The following is a 21,750-nucleotide window of genomic DNA, read 5'->3' on the forward strand; positions in this document are numbered from 1 at the left end:
CAGATGTAGAATTTCATTACGAGCACAAGCTTTTCCTTATAAGTATAAAGTATATCCCATAAATGTGTTTGATGGAATTCTAACGGATCCTTTGGACGACGTGTTGTTCACACTTTGTGTTTGGTCACCGTGACAACAGCCTCGTGCACAGCTCCATGAAGAGATGATGGTCTCACTCTGGTGCAGAGGAAGTGGACCTCAGAGCTTCAACATCTGCTGGACAGATGTTAGAGCAGCGTGTTCATGAACATGGCGTCACAGTCACATGTTACACTGACACACGTGTGTTGAGGATCATAACAAAGTCACATGATGACCTCTCCATACAGTGAGAACTTGAGCCTGTCAGGAACTGACTCTGTCAAACATTTCTTATCCTGAAGTCACAAAGAACTGAGACGGGCTTGAAGAGGAAGTGAAATCATCATGTTGAGACAAGTGTCTCCACAGAATAACACAAACTGTTCAACACAACAGGCCCAAAATGTCCACTGTCTTCAGGACATCATCTCTCAGACACTTTCTGTCCCTTGTCTCTGCTGTGAACCTCCCATCATCAATTATTTCCCAGCATGCTGCTGTTCCCAGAGGCCTGCTACAGTCTCCCCCTTGTGGTTGTTCTGAGGTGGTGTCGAGAACGTACAACAAGAATCTTCATCTACGTTTGTATAAAACGTCCTCGGGTCAGTTTTCTATTAAATATGGTAAAATGTTTATGAAACAGTTTCCTCAGAGACTTAAAGATGCTCTGCTCTTCATCGACTCTTCTTCATACTGTAAATGTGACATTCACTTTTCTTCTGGTGGTTTCCATGATGTCAAACTGGTGATTTTGTTCTTCTACCTGCACCAAGGACGAGATGTTTCCACCTGTTTGTTTGCAAGAGGAAAGAAAAGCAGAGTCATGATTCCAGTGAAGTCGGTGGAAGGATGTTTATTGAGCATTAAAGCAGAGACAAGTAGAAACAGGACTTTTCTCTCTGAGATGTTTTTCTTCTCGTTACATCTGGTTTGTCACAGAGGAAATGATCCATGTGTTTGACTCATAGACTGAATATAAAGGCTTTGACTGGGATGTGCTGCTGTTATACTACAGCGCCACCTGTGGGTCAAAAGTAGAAAAGCCACCACCGCTCTGCACCTGATGCAGAAATGAAAACGTCCCATTTTTAAGTCCAGAGTTTTGATCTTTTGTGTCAAAGACAAAACTCTGATTTTAAACTCAAAGTGATTTCAATGTGTTTAACTTTGTGTGGAACTAAATCAATTTGTGACGTGAATCCAGGAACTTTAAGATCATAAACAAACATATACACAGAATGTGGTTCTACACACATGGAGACATACTGAGGGACAAAGGGGGACAATAAGAAAGACAAACTTAAATACACTGTATGTGACTCTTTATAGAGGGTTTATATATTCTGCTTGTGTCATTTCAATAAACACATTCTTCATGTGAATAAACACAATCGGGGCAGGAAGGTTGCTGGTTTGAATCCGGTTCAGATGGGGTCTTCCTGTGTGGAGTCTGCATGTTCTCCCCGTGTTTTCTCCAGGTGCTCCGGCTTCATCTCACAGACACATGCAGATTAGGGGTTGTGTAGATTGGAGACTACACACAAGCTGCTGCTGCTTCAGCCTCTGGATCCTCAGGACACAGCTCAGCCTCCGTCCACACACACTGTCCTCTTCACACTCAGCTCCACCAACATCTCCCCTCCCATCTGTTGAGAGAAGAAGACATCAGTGTTCCAGAGACTCACTTCATCAGCTGTGAGTCAGTGATGCAGCACATCCAGTAGAAAGAGCAGCAGGGACTTCAGTCCTGTTCAGAGGTGGAGCAGCTTCCTCTCTGCTTCATGTTCACGTGTTGGAATGAACACGCTAAGAGCTAAGTGTGTTTCCTCTGCATGTCAAAGTGCAGAGTGGACACCTGAGAGGTGGATTTACTGCTGTTACAGGTGAAGACATGTTTCACTGTGTGTTGATGAACATCTGCTTCTGACAAACTGGGACCAGATGAGACAGATGGACCTCAGCAGAGGTTCTGCTCTGTATAAAGAGCTCCTGGTTACCATGGTGATGAGGAGAGGCTTCAGTCCCACTGATCTCAGAGCTGTGACAAAGATCCACCTGATCAGTTCTTCACTGATGAAGTGAGAGAACAAACTGTCTCAGATCAGATGAAGACGACACCGTCTCTGTTCCTCGTGTGAGGCTGTCAGCTGTGGTCCAGCTTGTGTCAGTTACAGCGCCCCCTGGTGGCATTTGGTAAAAATATATTACGTGACCACGACATAATAACGTGTCAACGAGATAAATAACTCGAGGCCACGAGATCTGAATCTGTTGTTTACTAACAAGACGAGTGGAAGACACACACTGTCTCACTGTCTCTGAGGACACACACTGTCTCACTGTCTCTGAGGACACTCACTGTCTCTGAGGACACACACTGTCTCACTGTCTCTGAGGACACACACTGACTCTGAGGACACACACTGTCTCACTGTCTCTGAGGACACACACTGTCTCACTGACTCTGAGGACACACACTGTCTCACTGTCTCTGAGGACACACACTGTCTCACTGACTCTGAGGACACACACTGTCTCACTGTCTCTGAGGACACACACTGACTCTGAGGACACACACTGTCTCACTGTCTCTGAGGACACACACTGTCTCACTGTCTCTGAGGACACACACTGTCTCACTGACTCTGAGGACACACACTGTCTCACTGACTCTGAGGACACACACTGACTCACTGTCTCTGAGGACACAAACTGTCTCACTGACTCTGAGGACAGACACTGACTCTGAGGACACGCACTGTCTCACTGACTCTGAGGACACACACTGTCTCACTGACTCTGAGGACACACACTGACTCACTGTCTCTGAGGACACACACTGACTCTGAGGACACACACCGACTCTGAGGAAACACTCTGTCTCACTGTCTCTGAGGACACACACTGACTCTGAGGAAACACTCTGTCTCACTGTCTCTGAGGACACACACTGACTCTGAGGACACGCACTGTCTCACTGTCTCTGAGGACACACACTGTCTCTGAGGACACACACTGTCTCACTGACTCTGAGGACACACACTGACTCACTGTCTCTGAGGACACACACTGACTCTGAGGACACACATTGTCTCACTGTCTCTGAGGACACACACTGACTCTGAGCACACACACTGACTCTGAGGACACGCACTGTCTCACTGTCTCTGAGGACACACACTGTCTCTGAGGACACACACTGTCTCACTTTCTCTGAGGACACACACTGACTCTGAGGACACACACTGTCTCACTGTCTCTGAGGACACACACTGTCTCACTGTCTCTGAGGACACTCACTGTCTCACTGACTCTGAGGACACACACTGACTCTGAGGACACACACTGTCTCACTGACTCTGAGGACACACACTGTCTCTGAGGACACACACTGTCTCACAGTCTCTGAGGACACTCACTGTCTCACTGTCTCTGAGGACGCACACTGTCTCACTGTCTCTGAGGACACACACTGTCTCAGAGGACACACACTGTCTCACTGTCTCTGAGGACACACACTGTCTCACTGTCTCTGAGGATGCACACTGTCTCTGAGGACACACTGTCTCACTGACTCTGAGGACACACACTGTCTCACTGACTCTGAGGACACACACTGTCTTTGAGGACACACACTGTCTCACTGTCTCTGAGGACACTCACTGTCTCTGAGGACACACACTGTCTCACTGTCTCTGAGGACACACACTGTGGTGGACAGCTCTGACATCACTCCTCAGTAGAAACACATGGACCTATCTTCAGGAAGCTGACTGAGTGCATCTGGTGTTTTGGTGACAGGATGAGTCTGGAGAGATTGAGATGTTCTGGGTGAGTTAGAGATCAACTGAACCAACCAGACGTGGATTTAAACTTCCCTTATCCGTCCCTTTAAGGAGAGAGTGCACCACACAACAGTGGAGAGTCACTGTGGTCAGTGGGCGGAGCTTCAATATGGGTTGATCTCCAACTTAACCTGGAGCAGGTTAGCCGTTCATCAGAAGTTACCATGGTGATTTACCTCGTTAAGAAGTGGACGAGCTTCGTAGGACTGAAAAAACTAAACCTGAAGTTAACCTGATAACCACAAATCCTGCTTGGTAGCACAGACCCTGGATCTGTGATACTGACTGTGTTTAGTAACATACTGATGAAAGCAGCGTGGACTGACTCCAACCATCTACTGACCTCAGAGTCTCCAGTCGACAGGTTGGACTCTGCTTTAGATCAAGCAGCTCCTTCACTCCTGAGTCCTGCAGGTCGTTGAACCTCAGATCCAGTTCTCTCAGATGAGAGGGGTTTGACCTCAGAGCTGAAGCCAGAGAAGAACAGCTGATCTCTGACAGTCTGCAGCTCCACAACCTGGATAAAGAATAAAACTGAACTGTAAATTAAACTGAGTTCATGTGTGAAAATAACAGACACATATTCATGTCAGCACAGACTCATAACATGGAAGATAAATATGAAATCAGACATGTTGGACTAAAAACGAGTCCTGATTCAGTACAAATAGATTATTTGGACCCGGTCTCTGTCCTGCAGATCAGTTTAGGAAATCCAGAACTAAACTCAGTGTTTTAACAAGTAGCTGAATATTTAAAATGTCACAGATTAATGAATGAATGGATTCAAGTTATGTATGAAGAGGAATTATGTTAAATTAGAATTAAATGAGATAAATTGTGTATAAATACTGTTTTATAGATATGAGATCTACAAAAGTCAGTCAGTGAACTGACCTCAGAGTCTCCAGTCGACAGGTTGGACTCTGTAGAAAACCACACAGCTCCTTCACTCCTGAGTCCTGCAGGTTGTTGAAGCTCAGATCCAGTTCTCTCAGATGAGAGGGGTTTGACCTCAGAGCTGAAGCCAGAGAAGAACAGATGATCTCTGACAGACTGCATCTCCTCAACCTGGATAAAGAAATATGAATATTAGAATGTGTCCTCCTGTTGTTGTGGATCGTCATCATGTCAACACAGACTCTCAACATGCTGCTGACCTCAGTCCAGTCTGTGACCTGAAGATAAATATCAGATCAGACATGTTGGACCATTGTTTCATTCATCACCTTCTTCTCTGTGTGTTGGTCACTGAGCAGGTTTGTGTAATTAAACACTGTTTAAAGTCGGGATGGCTCCTGACAGTCACTTCCTGTTTGTTTCTATACTTATCAACTGTCCAACGTGTTTCAATAAGAACGTGTCTTATTTTGAAAACTTGAGGAGGACGAGTGCTCGGCCTCAGTCCACATGTTATTTACTGACACTTTCTTAGTGATCAGGAGCAGGTGAGTGCAGGTGAATGGAGTTGATGAGGTGGACGTGACTGACAGGCTGGGTGAGGGACAGATGACTGAGGGACAGTGAGCAGAGCAGAACTGAGACAATTTAAATAAATAATGACCCAATAAGAAAGAATGTCTGAAAAGTGAACAAGGATTTAAGGACCTCAGAGTCTCCAGTCGACAGTTTGGACTCTCCAGTCCAGAACACAGTGACTTCACTCCTGAGTCCTGCAGCTCGTTGTCACTCAGATCCAGTTCTCTCAGATGTGAGGGGTCTGACTTCAGAGCTGAGGCCAAGACTTCCCACTGAGTCTCTGAGAGTCCACAACGACCGAGTCTGTAATTAAAGAAAATATCAAATCTGTGAGAATTAAATCAGAAAACACAACATTCATACAAAACGTGATCATGTGACCCTCACCCTGGTAAATCCCCTTTTTGTTAAAAACTCCTCAAGAGAATCCTTTCAGATTTGGTCCAAGCGTTCATTCAGACTAACAGAGGAACTCATTAGATTCAGGTGGTCAAAGGTCAAAGGTCAAGGTCACAGAACATGTTCATGGCCTCTTGAACATGATGTCTCAAGTCTGTCTTTAGGGGATTTCTTCACATTTTGACTCAAAGATAAACTGATTAGATCTGATCTCCATGTCTTTGGGTTTGTGGAGGAAGCTGGAGAACCCAGAGAAAACCCTGCAGACACCAGGAGAACCTCCTCCTCACAGAAAGGCTGCACTAACAGTGTTGACCACTGCAACACCATGCTGCCCCAACAATGAGAACCATTTAACACTGAGTGTATTTGAAGAACGACTCATCTCCACTGATTGAACATGTTATTGATCATGTCTGGACTCACACAGCCTTCCTGCAGTTCCTCATAGCTGGGATCAGTCTCCGTCGACCCTGGTCTGATGTGTTGAACGTCTCCAGGTACAACACATCCAGAACCTTCTCTGACATCTGCAGCATGTAGGCCAGAGCTGAGCAGTGGATCTCAGAGAGTTTCTCCTTTGATCTGTTCTCTGACGTCAGGAACTGTTTCATCCGCTGATGAACTGAGTGGTCGTTCATCTCAGTCAGACAGTGGAAGATGTTGATGCTTCTGTCAGGAGAAATGTGATCAGTATCGATCTCCTTCAGGTTGTTGATGACTCTCTGGATGATCTCTGGATGGTTCCCTGTCCGACCCAGCAGGCCTCCTAAGACTCTCTGGTTGGACTCCAGACTGAGGCCGTGAAGGAAGCGAACAAACAGGTCCAGATGACCATTTGTACTGGCTAGGGATTTCTCCATGTTTGTCTTCAGGAGGTCATTCAGGGAGAAGGTACTGCCTGTGTTCCCATATGTTCCCAAGAAGTTGTTGAGTTCTTCTCTGTTCCTCTTGGTGTAACAGTGGAATATGTAGACTGCAGCCAGAAACTCCTGAACGCTCAGATGAACAAAGCAGTAGACTGATTTCTGGAAGATCACACACTCTCTTCTGAAGATCTCAGTACAAACTCCTGAGTACACTGAGGCCTCTGTGACATTAAGACCACACCGCTCCAGGTCTGCTTGGTAGAACATGATGTTTCCTTCCTCCAGATGTTTAAGCGCCAGCCTCCCCAGCTTCAGAAGAACGTCCCTGTCAGCCTCCGTCAGCTGCTGTGGAGTCGTCTCATGTCCCTCACCGTACTTGTTGTTCTTCCTCTTTGTCTGAACCAGCAGGAAGTGTGAGTACAGGTCAGTCAGGGTCTTGGGCAGCTCTCCTCTCTGGTCTGTGGTCAACATGTGCTCCAGAACTGTAGCACTGATCCAGCAGAAGACTGGGATTTGACACATGATGTGGAGGCTCCTGGACGTCTTGATGTGTGAGATGATTCTGCTGCACAGCTCTTCATCACTGAATCTCCTCCTGAAGTACTCCTCCTTCTGGGCGTCAGTGAAGCCTCGTACTTCTGTGACCCTGTCAACACATGCAGGAGGGATCTGATTGGCTGCCGCAGGTCTGGAGGTTATCCAGACGAGAGCCGAGGGAAGCAGATTCCCCCGGATGAGGTTTGTCAGCAGCACGTTGACTGATGACCTCTGTGTGACATCAGACACAAGCTCCCTGTGGTTGAAGTCCAGAGAAAGTCTGCTTTCATCCAGGCCGTCAAAGATGAACAAAGGTTTACAGACAGCGAGCGTCTCGGCCGTGAGCTTCTGTAACGCTGGATGGAAAACACGGAGCAGCGTGAGAAGACTGTGCTGCTGGTCTTTCACCAGGTTCAGCTCCCTGAACGAAAGCACAGTCAGCAGACCCACATCTTGGTTTTCTAAACCCTCTGCCCAGTCCAGAGTGAACTTCTGCACCGAGAAGGTTTTTCCAACGCCAGCGACGCCGTTGGTCAGGACGACTCTGATGCTGCTCTGCTGGTCAGTTGAGGCTTTAAAGATGTCGTGGCACTTGATGGGAGTGTCGTGGAGGATCTTCTTCTTGGAAGCCGTCTCAAGCTGCCTCACCTCATGTTGAGTATTAACCTCTTCACTCTGTCCCTCTGTGATGTAGAGCTCAGTGTAGATCCTGTTGAGGAGGGTTCTACTTCCTGTTTCATCAGTTCCTTCAGTCACATGTTCACATCTCCTCCTCACACTGAGCTTATGTTCATCTAAAACCTCCTGCAGACCACGATCTGCTGAAAGACAAGAAACAATGTCAGAGACAGAGAATCTGAGAATCTGCTGATTGTTTTCATCAGATACAGAAAAACTACAGAAAATAAAAGCTTTTTAACTTTGTGCTTTTATAACGATGTTAAATGTTGATGCTGTATGAAGGAACAAAATAAAACCACATGTGCTGATGTCAGAAGTGAAGACATCAGCAGACACATGTACAGTGCTCCTCTGACCGGCTGTCTGAGCTCCAGCTCCTGTTCTGGATCTTTGTCCACACTGGGGACAGGAGGAGTCTCCTGAAGAGCCAGACTGGTCCCAGTATGAGGTGATGCACTGTCTGCAGAACCAGTGTCCACAGCTGGTGGAGACTGGATCCTTCAGGACGTCCTGACACGAAGCACAGCAGGACGACTGCTCCTCCTCAGAAACATGACTCCTCTTCCTCTCCCTGTGAAGACATTTCCTGATAACTCACATGTCCCAGTCACAGGTTGTCATTACTTCTGTCAAGGAGGTTTTGTTTTCACCCAGTATGTTTGTGTGTTGGTTGGTTCATTAGTGGGATTATAAAAAACGACAGATTACCGGTAAACTTGGTGGAAGGTTGTGGTCTGTGAACCAGATCGGGGGTGGGGGGGGGGGGGGGGGGGGGGGGTTCCTCTTACACAGACATGTTCAGAGGACTGATGTTTACCAGTGTGTGGAATTTGGTGCAGATCCAAATCAAAATGAGTCTCTAGTGAATCTCAAAGTGGTTTCATAAGGAGCGTGTTGGTTCTTGGTGGAGGTCTGAGCTCTTTGAGTGATTCTGAGAGATTAGTCACCAACTTCAATGAAGCTGTGTCCTAATGCAGGGGCCACACTAGAGGAAACTAAATCCTCTTCAGAGCAGGTCACAGTAGAAACAGTCTCTTACTCTGTGTGTGAGGGTCCAGGTTCATTACTGAAGAGTGGAGGATGTCCCATGGACCAGTCACTCTTCAGAGACACACAGCTGGACCCTGGAGACTCTGCTCTCAGTCTGTGGTCCTGACCTCTGCAAACACAAACATGTTTTTGTTCAGAACACATCATTCACTGGTTCATTCTCTGAGGATTCAGTTTGGAGGTTCACATGTTTGGAGCAGGTCTCTTACTTTGTGTGTGAGGGTCCAGGTTCATTACTGAAGAGTGGAGGAGGTTCCATGGACCAGTCGCTCTTCAGAGACACACAGCTGAACCCTGGAGACTCTGCTCTGTCCTCCACTTCCTCCTCATAAACACTCATCTTCAGTCTGAGAGGAAAAACACTGTGAGCTCAAACACACACAATGAAGCCAGGTACGTAAACTCAGTGTTTCTTCAAATCTAACAGAGTCAACCCTCCTACACTGTGTCCCTGTTGTCACGGTAACCTGAGACAGTTGTAGGTTTAATGTGTTGGACTCAGCCAATCACAGCGTTGAGTCAAACTGTTGATTGACTGACAGAAGTTCATCCTGAATCTTCTTCTCTCTAAAGTCCACGAGTAGAAAACTGACTCAGAGTCAGTGACAGTAAAATAATATGAAAATAATATAAATGTTGCTGAACACTCACCAGCCTCAGACTTCACGTCTCCTCCGTCTGCTCCTTGAAGTTAGAACAAGTCTGAACACTTTCACTTTCAGTGGCTGCTCCATCCGCTCTGCAGTTACTGGAAATCACGTGACTCTGTGTGTGTGTGTGTGTGTGTGTGTGTGTGTGTGTGTGTGTGTGTGTGTGTGTGTGTGTGTGTGTGTGTGAGTGTGTGTTCGATGAAGACGTGTTTCCTTGCGATTGGTCTGATCCGTCAATAGTTTGTTAAAATGTGTAAAACTCCCAAACTGCTCAACTCCATCAAATGAAGCCTGAGCTCAAACCCATGTTTCCTCCTGTGATTTGAAGGTTGTTATATTTCGTGTTGGAGCTGAATGTGTGACTCCATCTGCAGAACTCTGCCACGTCATGTCACATTTACACAGTCCAGTCACAGTGTCTGCTTTATAGATCTAGAGAAATACAGCTGCATTGTGATGCATTATTTGACCGTTGTGTATTTCAATAATTGCTGAGATTTGCATCCCCTTCTTTTCTCTGACTAGACGAGTGTTCGATGTATAAAATGATCCAAGTAGAAACAGTCACAGTGTTTGACCACCAGGTGTCAGCAAAGAGCCAGAGTACCTGGCTGCAGACAACATGGTTTTCCCATCAAGTTTAAACTGGATTCACTGGAATTCCACCATAGAAACTACTTTCTATGAAAACAAAACATAAAACTGATGTGAGTGTAAATTCTATTTCACAGAAAACTTGACCAAAGCCTTGATCATCTTTTCATTGGATTGATTTGACATGTAAGTTGTCATCTAGTGTTTTATTCACATACAGTATAAAACAAGTTGATCTCAAAGCTTATTGGAGAATCGTGACGTTAAAAAAACAGTTTTTATTTGCTTCAAAGAAAAACACACGTTTGTTTCAGTATAAACACAAAATACTAAACTCCAACACATGAAGGAAGAAAACCATAGAAAATAGAGTTCTTTAATATACATCGTCGTGAATAATAATTATTAGTTACATGGCAGAACTGATAAGATGCACATACCAGGTATTTTCAAGCAAGGTCCATTTCATGTGTGCGTCTCCACTCAGGCCTTTAATCCACCCACTGTAATAAGTATGAGGTCTAGATCTCATCAGTGTAGATCAGCAATACATAAATACATGTAGAAAAACTACAAGTTTACATGAGGCAGTAAACTGGGCAGAGAGAGAGAGAGAGAGGGGGGGGGGCAGAGAGAGAGAGAGAGAGGGGTGGGGGGGGGGGAGAGAGAGAGAGAGAGAGAGAGAGAGAGAGAGAGAGAGAGAGAGATTTTTTGATTTTTAAAACCTTTATTTTCAAAATTTTTACAAAACTACTGTCAATGTTTCCATGACAATAAGTGGATATGTGCAGTACAGTTCAGAACAATATTAAAACCTACCTAGAAAATAATATTAAATATTAAAACATCATCAATCACAGAACATATTACGTTATTAAAACACCACTGTTTGATGAAGCCATCCATGTTCTTCATTTCTTTAAAAAACCTAAAATCTACCCAGACTCTGGCCTTCAGCAGCGAGATAAAAACAGGAAGTGCTTCTTGTCCTGTCCTGTCCTCTACTCTGTTCTTCCTGCTGCTGTAGATGGACAGTTTGGCTTCTCCTACTATCCAGTTTAACAATTTCCACGTGCTAGGGTTGGATTTTCTATATCCAACTCCTAGGATGAAGGCAGTCTTACTCCACGGCTCATCAAACTGTTTAAAAACGTTCTGAAGTGTGTTAAAAAGGTAACAGAGTCTTCTACAGTCATAAAAAGCATGAAAAACTGTCTCTGCTTCTCCACAAAATGGACAACTGCATTTGACGGTTGGGTTGATGATGGAAATAAAACTGTTAACCGCGATGGCACCGTGTAAAATCCTCCATTGCAGGTCACCAGTCCTTTTCCTCAACGGTGGTTTGTATAAAACCCTCCACACTGGTTTGACCTTGCTGTCCACATCCAGTCTTCTCCTCCACACCGTGTCAGTCCTCACATCCAGTTTGCTTCTGTTCAGGGTTAAAACACAACACTCATACATGGCTCTTCCTTTGGCTGTGTGCAGTTCTACCTGTTTCCAGTCCGTCTTATTTAAAAAAGGTCCCGTGAGCCCGTCCAGATTCGGAGTAAAACCCAACTCTGGGAAAGGGTCGCTGTCGTCGGGGGTTTCTGTTCCAGTACCGTACTCCTGTAGCATCTTTACCTCCTCGTCTGTGAGTCTCTTCATCCATAAGTTTAAAATGTTTCCTGCCTGTCGCATGGACCTCTGTCCGATGAGGGAAGCCACAGCCGGGATGTCGGTCAGTCCAGGACCTGCTGCATCGACTATCTTCCTCAGGGTTACAGCTCCGGTGGTGCACAGCATGCTGGTGAGGCCTGGTGTCGAGCTGCTCTGGACATCCAGCCTGGCTCCGTTGATTAACGGCTCTTCCAACAGCCAGTGCAGTGAGTTGACAGGTTCCAGCCTTTTCCATTTAAAAAGGTTCCATGTCTTAAAAAGTGACTGATAAAAAGGAGATAATCCGTACAGTTTTAAAAGCTTAAAATCCATTAAGAACAGTGCCCTGTCTAAAACCAGACCAGTTGTCCCCCTCAGGATGCTGCTTGTCACTTGTCTCCAAACAACATCCTGTGGACCTGTGAGATACTTCTGGATGAACTGTAATCTAAAAGTGGCTACCCTGCTTTGAATGTGCACCAGCCCTTGCCCCCCCTCCTCCTTTGGTAAAAACAACACACACTGGGGCACCCAGTGTAACCTGTCCCAAAAGAAGTCTGTTAAAATGGTTTGTAGTTTTTGTGTGAGTCCTTTCGGTGGTTCCATGCAGGCGAGTCGATGCCACAGAGCAGAAGCTACCAGGTTGTTTATTATCAGTGTTCTGCCTCTGTATGATAACTGTGGCTTCAGCCATTTCCACTTGTTAAGTCTCCCTTGTATCTTCTCAGCCACCCCCTCCCAGTTCTTCTGAACTATGGACTCATTGCCGACATACACCCCCAGGTACTTGAGACCGTCTCTTCTCCATACCAACCCCCCCGGCAGACTGGGTAGCCCCCCCTCCCAACTTCCAACTGCCAGCGCTTCACTTTTCCCCCAGTTCACTCTGGCAGCTGACATGGTTTTAAAATTACTGACAATTTTTCCGAGTTCTTGGATATCCTTCTGGTTTTTTACAAAGACGATGATGTCGTCTGCATATGCTGATAAAATGTGGCTCTTTTTAAAATCATTTAAAATCAACCCCTCAATGTTCGCTCTTATCTTATTTAGCATTGGTTCAATAGAAAGTGCGTATAACATCCCTGAGAGCGAGCAGCCCTGTCTCCCCCCCCTGTGCACTTTAAAAGGTGCACTCAGGCCTCCATTAATCTTCAGTACACTCTCAATGTCCTGATACCAAACCTTGATCATAGCTATGAGACATGGGCTGAGGCCGACCCTCTCCAGAGTCTTCTAGAGGTAAAGGTGCTCAACCCGGTCAAAAGCCTTTTCCTGGTCTGGAGAAATGAGACCAGTTTTTATGCCTAATGAACTGGAGAAGTCCACAATATCCCGAATTAAGGACACATTGTCCAGGATAGACCTGCCAGGCACACAGTAGGTCTGGTCTTGGTGAATCACTTCCTCCATCACCTCTCTCAGACGGTTTGCCAGCGCTTTGGAAAGGATCTTGTAATCCGTGCATAAGAGGGACACAGGACGCCAGTTGTTGATCTCCTGAAGATCTCCTTTTTTTGTCAGGAGAGTTATTACCGCCCTCCTGCAGCTTATCGGCAGCACCAAGTCTCTAAAACTCTCGTTAAAAACAGATAAAAGATCTTCCCCCATCTCGTTTCAGAACTCTTTGAAAAACTCTACCGGAATCCCGTCGATGCCCGGGGCCTTTCCCCCCTCCATGCTCTGCAGGGCCGTGTAGAGTTCTTGCATCGACAGGGGGCCCTCCAACCCAGTGTTCACGTCTTCAGGGACTTTGGGCAGCTCTCCACAGAAAGATTCATACATGGCAATGTTCTCGGTGTATTCACTTCTGTACAGATCATTATAAAAACTCACGGCTCTCTTCCGGAACTCCTTGCTGTCACTGAGTTCTTCTCCTTCAGGAGATCGCAGAGTGTGGATGAGTCGGCCTTGTCCGTTCTTCTTCTCCAGTCCAAAGAAGAATTTCGATGGTGCATCCATGAGCGCTGCCGTCTGGAACCGTGACCTGACCAGCGCCCCCTGAGCCTTAGTGCCCAGTAGGTCTGTAAGAGCAGATTTTTTAGACTTGAGATCTTTAATATGATCTTGATTTCCAGTGGAATCTATTAAATTCAGCAACTCCACAATTTCCGTCTCTAGATCCTCCATAGATCTGGTAATGTCTCTTGTGACATTGAGAGTATACTGTTGACAGAGCTGCTTTATCTCCACCTTCCCATAGTCCCACCACAGTTTTAAAGAAGTAAAATCATTTGTTCTTTCTTTAAAACCGCTCCAGAAAAACTTAAAATCATCCTTAAAATGTGCATCACGTAAAAGAGACGTGTTAAAATGCCAGTATGCACTTCTGGACTTTAATTTAGAGATAAAAACGCTGCACACAACCAGCGCGTGATCCGTAAAACCTACCGGGAGTATACTGCACTTTCTGAAGATGCTAAAATTATGTTTAAAACAATAAAACCGGTCCAATCTCGCCATGGAAATCAGATTCCCTCGGCAATGAGTCCAGGTGTATTGTCTTTTATTGTCACTCATCCTTCTCCACACATCACAAAGGTCATGGGCCTGCAGCAGCTGCCTCAGTGCACGCTGCGATGCTCTGTGGGGCTCGAGGTGGTTCCTGTCTAAAACATCATCTTCTGTGCAATTAAAATCTCCTCCTAAAAATAAAAAATCATCTACTTTAACTTTGCTTAAAACTGTGTCTAAAACCTTTAAAAACCAGACTCTGTCGGGTCCTGAGACCGGAGCATAAACATTTATAAAAACTAAATAAAACTGCTCAACCTTTGCCCTCACCACCAGTAGTCTGCCCTCCACCACCTCCTCCACTTCCAAAGACTCTGGTGTGAAGCTCTTGGAGAAGATGATGCCCACCCCCCCACTGGATGTGCTTAGGTGGCTCAGGACCACCTGCCCCCCCCTCCCACTCTCTTTTCCAGTCATTCTCATTGTTAGAGTCACTATGTGTTTCTTGTACAAACACCACTTCAGTTCTTTTAAGTTTTACCTGCTGGAACATCAGAGACCTCTTCACCTCTGGCTCCGTTTATATTTAAAGAGCTAATGTTTAAAAGACTCATGTTGTAAAATATAAAAACCCCACACAAAACCAGGACTGATTGGTAATCAGGACGTAAAACTTCATTCATCATCTTCATCGTTGTTTTTCTCTTGCCTAACTTTTTGAACAATCTTCTTGAGTCTATATATCTCCTGGTCGGTGAAGCCTCCTCTGCCTTTGCTGCTCATGAGCAGCCGGGCAGAGTTTGAGAGCTGCTCTTTATCAGAGAAATAATCTTCTATTTTCAATCCTTTCATATTCTTTGTTTTCTGGAGAAACACTTTTATCTTCCCCGCACTGTAGCTTCTTGTGCTCTTCTGGCTTCCTGTCCTGAAGTCGGAGGATTCACTGTCAGCAGAGTCGGTCTCCATGTTGGACTCGGACTCTGCTGCTCCTCTCCCTCCTTTCTTCACTGCTCCTTTCTTTGCCTTTGAGCTTCCACTGTTGCTCCTGGTCTTTCTTTTCAGATGAGGAACTTTAAGCACCTCCTCATCTCTCTCCATGTCAATATCACTTACTTGGCCCTGTTGGACCCCGCCTGTCTCCTCCTGTTCCCCCTCACCTACCTGATCTACCTGTTGGACTCCCCCTGTCCCCTCCTGTTCCCCCTCACCTACCTGATCTACCTGTTGGACTCCCCCTGTCCCCTCCTGTCCTTCCTCACTCACCTGATCTACCTGTTGGACCCTGTCTGTCTCCTCCTGTTCCCCCTCACCTACCTGATCTACCTGTTGGACTCCCCCTGTCCTCTCCTGTCCTTCCTCACCCACCTGATCTACCTGTTGGACCCCCCCTGTCCCCTCCTGTCTTTCCTCACTCACCTGATCTACCTGTTGGACCCCCCTGTCTCCTCCTGTCCTTCCTCACTCACCTGACCTTCCTTTGGGACCTCCCCTGTCCCCTCCTCACTCACCTGACCTTCCTTTGGGATCTCCCCTGTGACCTCCTGTCCTTCCTCACTCACCTGATCTACCTGTTGGACCCTGTCTGTCTCCTCCTGTTCCCCCTCACCTACCTGATCTACCTGTTGGACTCCCCCTGTCCCCTCCTGTCCTTCCTCACTAACCTGATCTACCTGTTGGACCCCCCCTGTCCCCTCCTGTCCTTCCTCACTCACCTGATCTACCTGTTGGACCCCCCCTGTCCCCTCCTGTCCTTCCTCACTCACCTGATCTACCTGTTGGACCCCCCTGTCCCCTCCTGTCCTTCCTCACTCACCTGACCTTCCTTTGGGATCTCCCCTATGACCTCCTGTCCCTCCTCACTCACCTGACTCTCCTGTTGGACTCCACTTGTCCCCTCCTGTCCCTCCTGACCTTCCTGCTGGGGGACGTTGGACAGAGTCACTTTAACCGCCGGTGTGGCGAGAGGCAGAACCGATACGAACGTATCGCTCACTTTGATCCCGGTCGCCACCACGTGTTCGCCTTCTCTACGCTGTCTAGAAAGATGACAACCGCGTTGTTCATCCTCGCAGCGGACTTCACGCTGCTGTGAAGTCCGCTTAAGTTTCTTAAGTTTCTTAAGACATACGTCATTTCTTGTTACTTTTAGCCCCTTGACAAACTGCGTATTTATCATTATATACTGATCAGTAAATCATCGATCAATATTGAAAAAGAGACCATATGAAAATCCAGTGCATGATGCCACCTCTCTGGCAGGCTCACAAAGGAACCCAGAATAAGAGTCTCAGATTACTCTGAATCTTTTAACTGAGACAAGTTCTACTTCTTCTTTGTGTGGTTTATTGGAAGATGACAACCAACGTCAAGGTGAACTAGTGCCATCCCCTGGATCTGCCTCTTCTTCCTCCGCTTCACTAACTAGCAGCTAGGTCTTTAATGACTATGTTTATTCGACAAAATGCTGAAATTGTTGAATATTAAGAAAAGTAGAAATCATAGATTGAATTACCTTTGTGTAATACAAATACAAAGGACAGGAAATGATTCGAAAGTTCACAGTAGTGTTTACTCCTTTGACCTTTGGAATAACTTCATAGGAGTCAACACTCCTTTGACCTTTGGAATAACTTCATAGGAGTCAACACTCCTTTGACCTTTGGAATAACTTCATAGGAGTCAACACTCCTTTGACCTTTGGAATAACTTCATAGCAGTCAACACTCCTTTGACCATAAAGACTTCATCATGTATACCCGATGTGGCGGTACTACACTTTATTTACTTGCCAACCGCCGAACAAAGACGAAGAGGAGCTTATATTCTTAAGCAAGATGGCAACAATGAACAGGTTACCAAGAAACACCCAGGACCACCCGCTCCAAAATGAACGACATTATCCAGGCAGACATGAGGTGTCGACCATTAAGGGGGAGAGTTCCCTTCTTGCAGCGACAAGCGCTAATATTAAGCAGCTTCAGCAGGCCTTTGACTGTATGGAGGGAAAATACAAAGCAGAAAATGCAGAGAAGGAGATCCTGAAAACATTACTTCAGAAGCTTATCACCAGTTCCCAAAATGAGCCCTCCATTCAAGAGATCGCAGAGGGACCATTCGTTCAAAGGAAGGCAGAGCTTTTAAAGGACCTAGTATCTCAAAAGGAGTCCATTATTGAAGAAAAGAACCAAACTATTCTGTGTCTCAACACTAAGATCACAGAGTTAGAGCATTGCAACAACCAGCTGAAGCAATCAGCCTTCTTTCCTTTTCCGCCTGCCGAGAGCCACCCAGTTGACTTTGACCAGGAAAAGCTCCTCCACAAACAAATCCAGGACCTCAAAGAGCAGCTTCAAATGGAGCTGAACAAGTCTGTGGCTTATGTGGATATAATGAAAGTCATGAATATGGAGCACCAGAACTTGATTTCTAATATAGAACAATTTCTAAATACTTGCACAGTTAAGAATTTGAAGCTAAAAGGATTCAATGAAAAGATGTCACAGAAGATCTCTGGGTACAAACAGAAGATCTCAGAGTATGAACACAAGATCTCTGGGTATGAAGAGAAGATCTCCGAGGATAAACAAAAGATCTCCAAGAATGAACAGAAGATTTCTGAGTACGAAAAAAAGTTCTCAGAGTATGAACAAAAGTTCTCAGAGTATGAACAGAAGATCTCCAAGGATACTCGGAAGATATCTGAGTATGAACAAAAGATATCTAAGGATGAACAAAAGATCTCTGATTATGAACAGAAGATCTCCCAGGATGAACAGAAGATCTCAGAGTATGAACACAAGATCTCTGGGTATGAAGAGAAGATCTCCAATGATAAACAAAAGATCTCCAACAATGAACAGAAGATTTCTGAGTACGAAAAACAGTTCTCAGAGTATGAACAGAAGATCTCCAAGGATACTCAGAAGATATCTGAGTATGAACAAAAGATCTCTAAGGATGAACAAAAGATCTCAGAGTATGAACAGAAGATCTCCCAGGATGAACAGAAGATCTCTGATTATGAACAGAAGATCTCCCAGGATGAACAGAAGATCTCTGATTATGAACAGAAGATCTCCCAGGATGAACAGAAGATCTCTGATTATGAACAGAAGATCTCCCAGGATGAACAGAAGATCTCTGATTATGAACAGAAGATCTCCCAGGATGAACAGAAGATCTCTGATTATGAACAGAAGATCTCTAAGGATAAACACAAGATCTCCAAGGATAAACTAAAGTTCTCAGAGTACGAAAAAAAGATATCCGAGGATAAACAAACGTTCTCAGAGTATGAACAGAAGATCTACAAGGAGGAACAGAAGATGTTGGAGTATGAACAGAAGATCTTGCAGGACAAAGACCATGAATTACAATTGTCAGACCATAAGCCAAAGGTCTCAAATCATAAGATAAAAGGCTCAGACAATAAACCAGAGAGCACTGACTCATGGGATGATGACTCATCATGGGACCTTGAATCTGAGGTCTCAGATAATGAGGTGCCAGAGACCCAAGATCGATTGGACGAAGAATTGAATTTATCAGACCTTGAATCTGATGTCTCAGATGATGAACCAGAGGTCTCAGATAATGAACCAGAGGTCTCAGATGATGAACCAGAGGTCTCAGATGATGAACCAGAGGTCTCAGATGATGAACCAGAGGTCTCAGATGATGAACCAGAGGTCTCAGATGATGAACCAGAGGTTTCAGACCAAATGCCAAAGGTCTCAAATGTCGAGCCAAAGGTCTTAATCCATAAACCACCCATCCCACCCCATAATTCACAGACCCAAGATCGATTGGACGAAGAATTGAATTTATCAGACCTTGAATCTGATGTCTCAGATGTTGAATCGGAGGTCTCAGATGTTGAACCAGAGGTCTCAGATGTTGAATCGGAGGTCTCAGATGTTGAATCAGAGGACTCAGATGATGAACCAGAGGTCTCAGATGTTGAATCAGAGGTCTCAGATGTTGAATCAGAGGTCTCAGATGTTGAATCAGAGGTCTCAGATGATGAATCAGAGGTCTCAGATGTTGAATCAGAGGTCTCAGATGTTGAATCGGAGGTCTCAGATGTTGAATCAGAGGACTCAGATGATGAACCAGAGGTCTCAGATGTTGAATCAGAGGTCTCAGATGTTGAATCAGAGGTCTCAGATGATGAATCAGAGGTCTCAGATGATGAATCAGAGGTCTCAGATGTTGAATCAGAGGTCTCAGATGATGAATCAGAGGTCTCAGATGTTGAATCAGAGGTCTCAGATGATGAATCAGAGGTCTCAGATGTTGAATCAGAGGTCTCAGATGATGAATCAGAGGTCTCAGATGATGAATCAGAGGTCTCAGATGATGAATCAGAGGTCTCAGATGTTGAACCAGAGGTCAAAGTTGATGAAAAACCAGAAACAAAAAAGAACAAAAAAGGGTGGAAAAGATTTACACATTACCTCAAACCATGGAAGTGGGAGAAAAGAAAAAGAATTTGATCAATAGATCCAGACGGTCTGACTGTGCTTCTGTGGATTTTCTCTGTGTGCTCTTACAAATGATTCTATATTTTTTCAATCAATAAAAAACATATTTATTTAATTGATATCTTAGTATATTATGTACATTCCTGTATTGACACTTGTTTGCCACTGTTTCAAAAGGTCCGGCAAAAAAGTGCTTTGTTTCAGTGCAAGGTTTCTTTTCCTCTTTATCCTAAATAGAAAGGAGATGGATGGGATGTCACTGCTCAGTCACACTTAGACTCACATTATCAGAATCAGAATCAGAATCAGAATTATTTTTATTGCCAAGTATGTTTACACATACAGGAAATTGCCTTGGTGTGGCTGGTGCATAAGATCAACAATCAGACATAAAACAACAATATATACAGTAAGACAATAAGAACAATAAGTTATGGGCACGTGCGGTGCTAAGGTGCAGTGATTGGTTTCAGGATAGTGCCAGTCATATATAAATTATGTGCAGAGTCAGTGTGATGCAGGGGGCTTGTTTGTGAGCCCCACTGCCATGGGGAAAAAACTGTTCAGGTGGCGCGAGGTTTTGGTCTTGATAGCCCGGAACCTTTTTCCGGATGGAAGTCTCTGAAAGAGGTGGTGACCGGGATGCGAAGGATCAGCAATGATCTTGCCTGCTCTCTTACTGGTCCTGGAGTGGAACAGGTCTAGGAGAGCCGGCAGGTCGCAGCCGATGACCTTCTCAGCTGACCGAATGATCCGCTGCAGTCTGCCCTTGTCCTTGGCAGTGGAGGCAGCGAACCAGACGGTAATTGATGAGGTGAGGATGGACTCAATGATGGCCGTGTAGAACTCGACCATCACTTTCTGCGGCATGTTGAATTTCTTCAGTTGCCGCAGGAAGAACGTCCTCTGCTGGGCCTTCTTGATGGTGGAGGTGAGGTTCTCCGCCCACCTCAGGTCCTGTGCAATTATAGTCCCCAGGAATCTGAAAGACTCCACTGTTTTAACTGGGGAGTCACACATGGTGAGGGGGGCGGTTTGGGCTGGGCTCCTCCTGAAGTCTGCTACCATCTCTACAGTTTTCAAAGCGTTCAGCTCCAGGAAGTTCTGGCTGCACCAGGAAGCCAGGCTGTCAACTTCCTCTCTGTAGGCGGCCTCATCCCCATTGGAGATTAGTCCAATTAGGGTTGTGTCGTCTGCAAACTTCAGGAGTTTGACAGAGGGGTGGCTGGAGGTGCAGTTGTTGGTGTAGAGGGAGAAGAGTAGAGGGGAGAGCACACAACCTTGTGGGGCTCCAGTGCTGATGGTCCGGGGCTCAGAGACAAGCTTGCCCAGCCTCACGCGCTGCTTCCTGTCTGTCAGGAAGTCAGTGATCCACCTGCAGGTGGGCTCAGGCACGCTCAGCTGTGTCAGCTTGTCTCGGAGAAGAGCTGGGGCGATAGTGTTGAATGCGGAGCTGAAGTCCACAAACAGGATCCTGGCGTAGGTGCCGGGGGAGTCAAGGTGCTGGAGGATGAAGTGGAGTCCCATGTTGACTGCATCGTCTACAGACCTGTTGGCTCTGTAGGCAAACTGCAGTGGGTCGAGGAGGTGGTTGGTTATGGCCTTGAGGTGGGTCAGCACGAGGCGCTCAAAGGTCTTGATTACTACAGAGGTCAGGGCGACTGGTCTGTAGTCATTAAGGTCTGTGATCCTCTGCTTTTTGGGAACGGGGATGATGGTGGATGATTTGAAGCAGGCAGGTACCACGCATTCGGCCAGTGAGGTGTTAAAGATGTCCGTGAACACTGGAGACAGCTGATCCGCACAGTACCTTAGTGTGGAGGGGGAGACAGCGTCTGGTCCAGCTGCCTTGTGGGGGTTCAGTCTCTTTAGTAGTTTGTTGACATCTCTCTCCTGAATGGAGAGAGGTGTGATGGAGGGGAGGGGCCAGTCTGGGACCATTTTGTGGGGGGGTAGTGTCTTTGACCAGGCTGGGAAGAAGAGG

General features: G+C 45.9%; 2 protein-coding genes across 10 annotated transcripts in view; one reads left to right on the forward strand and one right to left on the reverse strand.

Annotated features, from left to right (window-relative positions):
- Positions 1-15,232, forward strand: part of wipf2a (WAS/WASL interacting protein family, member 2a) — a 32,178-nt gene extending 16,946 nt beyond the window's left edge. The window contains exons 9-10 of the transcript XR_004614334.1: positions 7,016-7,020; positions 15,221-15,232. The gene's annotated coding sequence lies outside the window, so the exon portion shown is untranslated. The remainder of the gene's footprint in view (positions 1-7,015; positions 7,021-15,220) is intronic.
- Positions 5,549-9,782, reverse strand: LOC117764577 (nuclear factor 7, brain-like). 9 transcript variants are annotated; one of them, XM_034590537.1, is made up of 6 exons: positions 9,593-9,782; positions 9,409-9,508; positions 9,151-9,288; positions 8,931-9,050; positions 8,248-8,462; positions 5,549-5,708 (listed from the first exon to the last, which is right to left on the reverse strand). In XM_034590537.1, exons 3-6 carry the CDS (start codon positions 9,279-9,281, stop codon positions 5,653-5,655), a joined length of 522 nt encoding a protein of 173 aa, XP_034446428.1. In that variant the 5' UTR covers positions 9,282-9,288; positions 9,409-9,508; positions 9,593-9,782; the 3' UTR covers positions 5,549-5,652. The 9 variants fall into 9 exon arrangements, with proteins under 9 accessions (XP_034446428.1, XP_034446392.1, XP_034446435.1 ...); XM_034590501.1 differs by having other exon boundaries at positions 9,384-9,508; XM_034590544.1 differs by having other exon boundaries at positions 9,409-9,529.
- Positions 15,233-21,750: the final 6,518 nt, after the last annotated feature.

Source organism: Hippoglossus hippoglossus, chromosome 1, assembly GCF_009819705.1.
Source record: "Hippoglossus hippoglossus isolate fHipHip1 chromosome 1, fHipHip1.pri, whole genome shotgun sequence".
Lineage (NCBI taxonomy): Eukaryota > Metazoa > Chordata > Actinopteri > Pleuronectiformes > Pleuronectidae > Hippoglossus > Hippoglossus hippoglossus.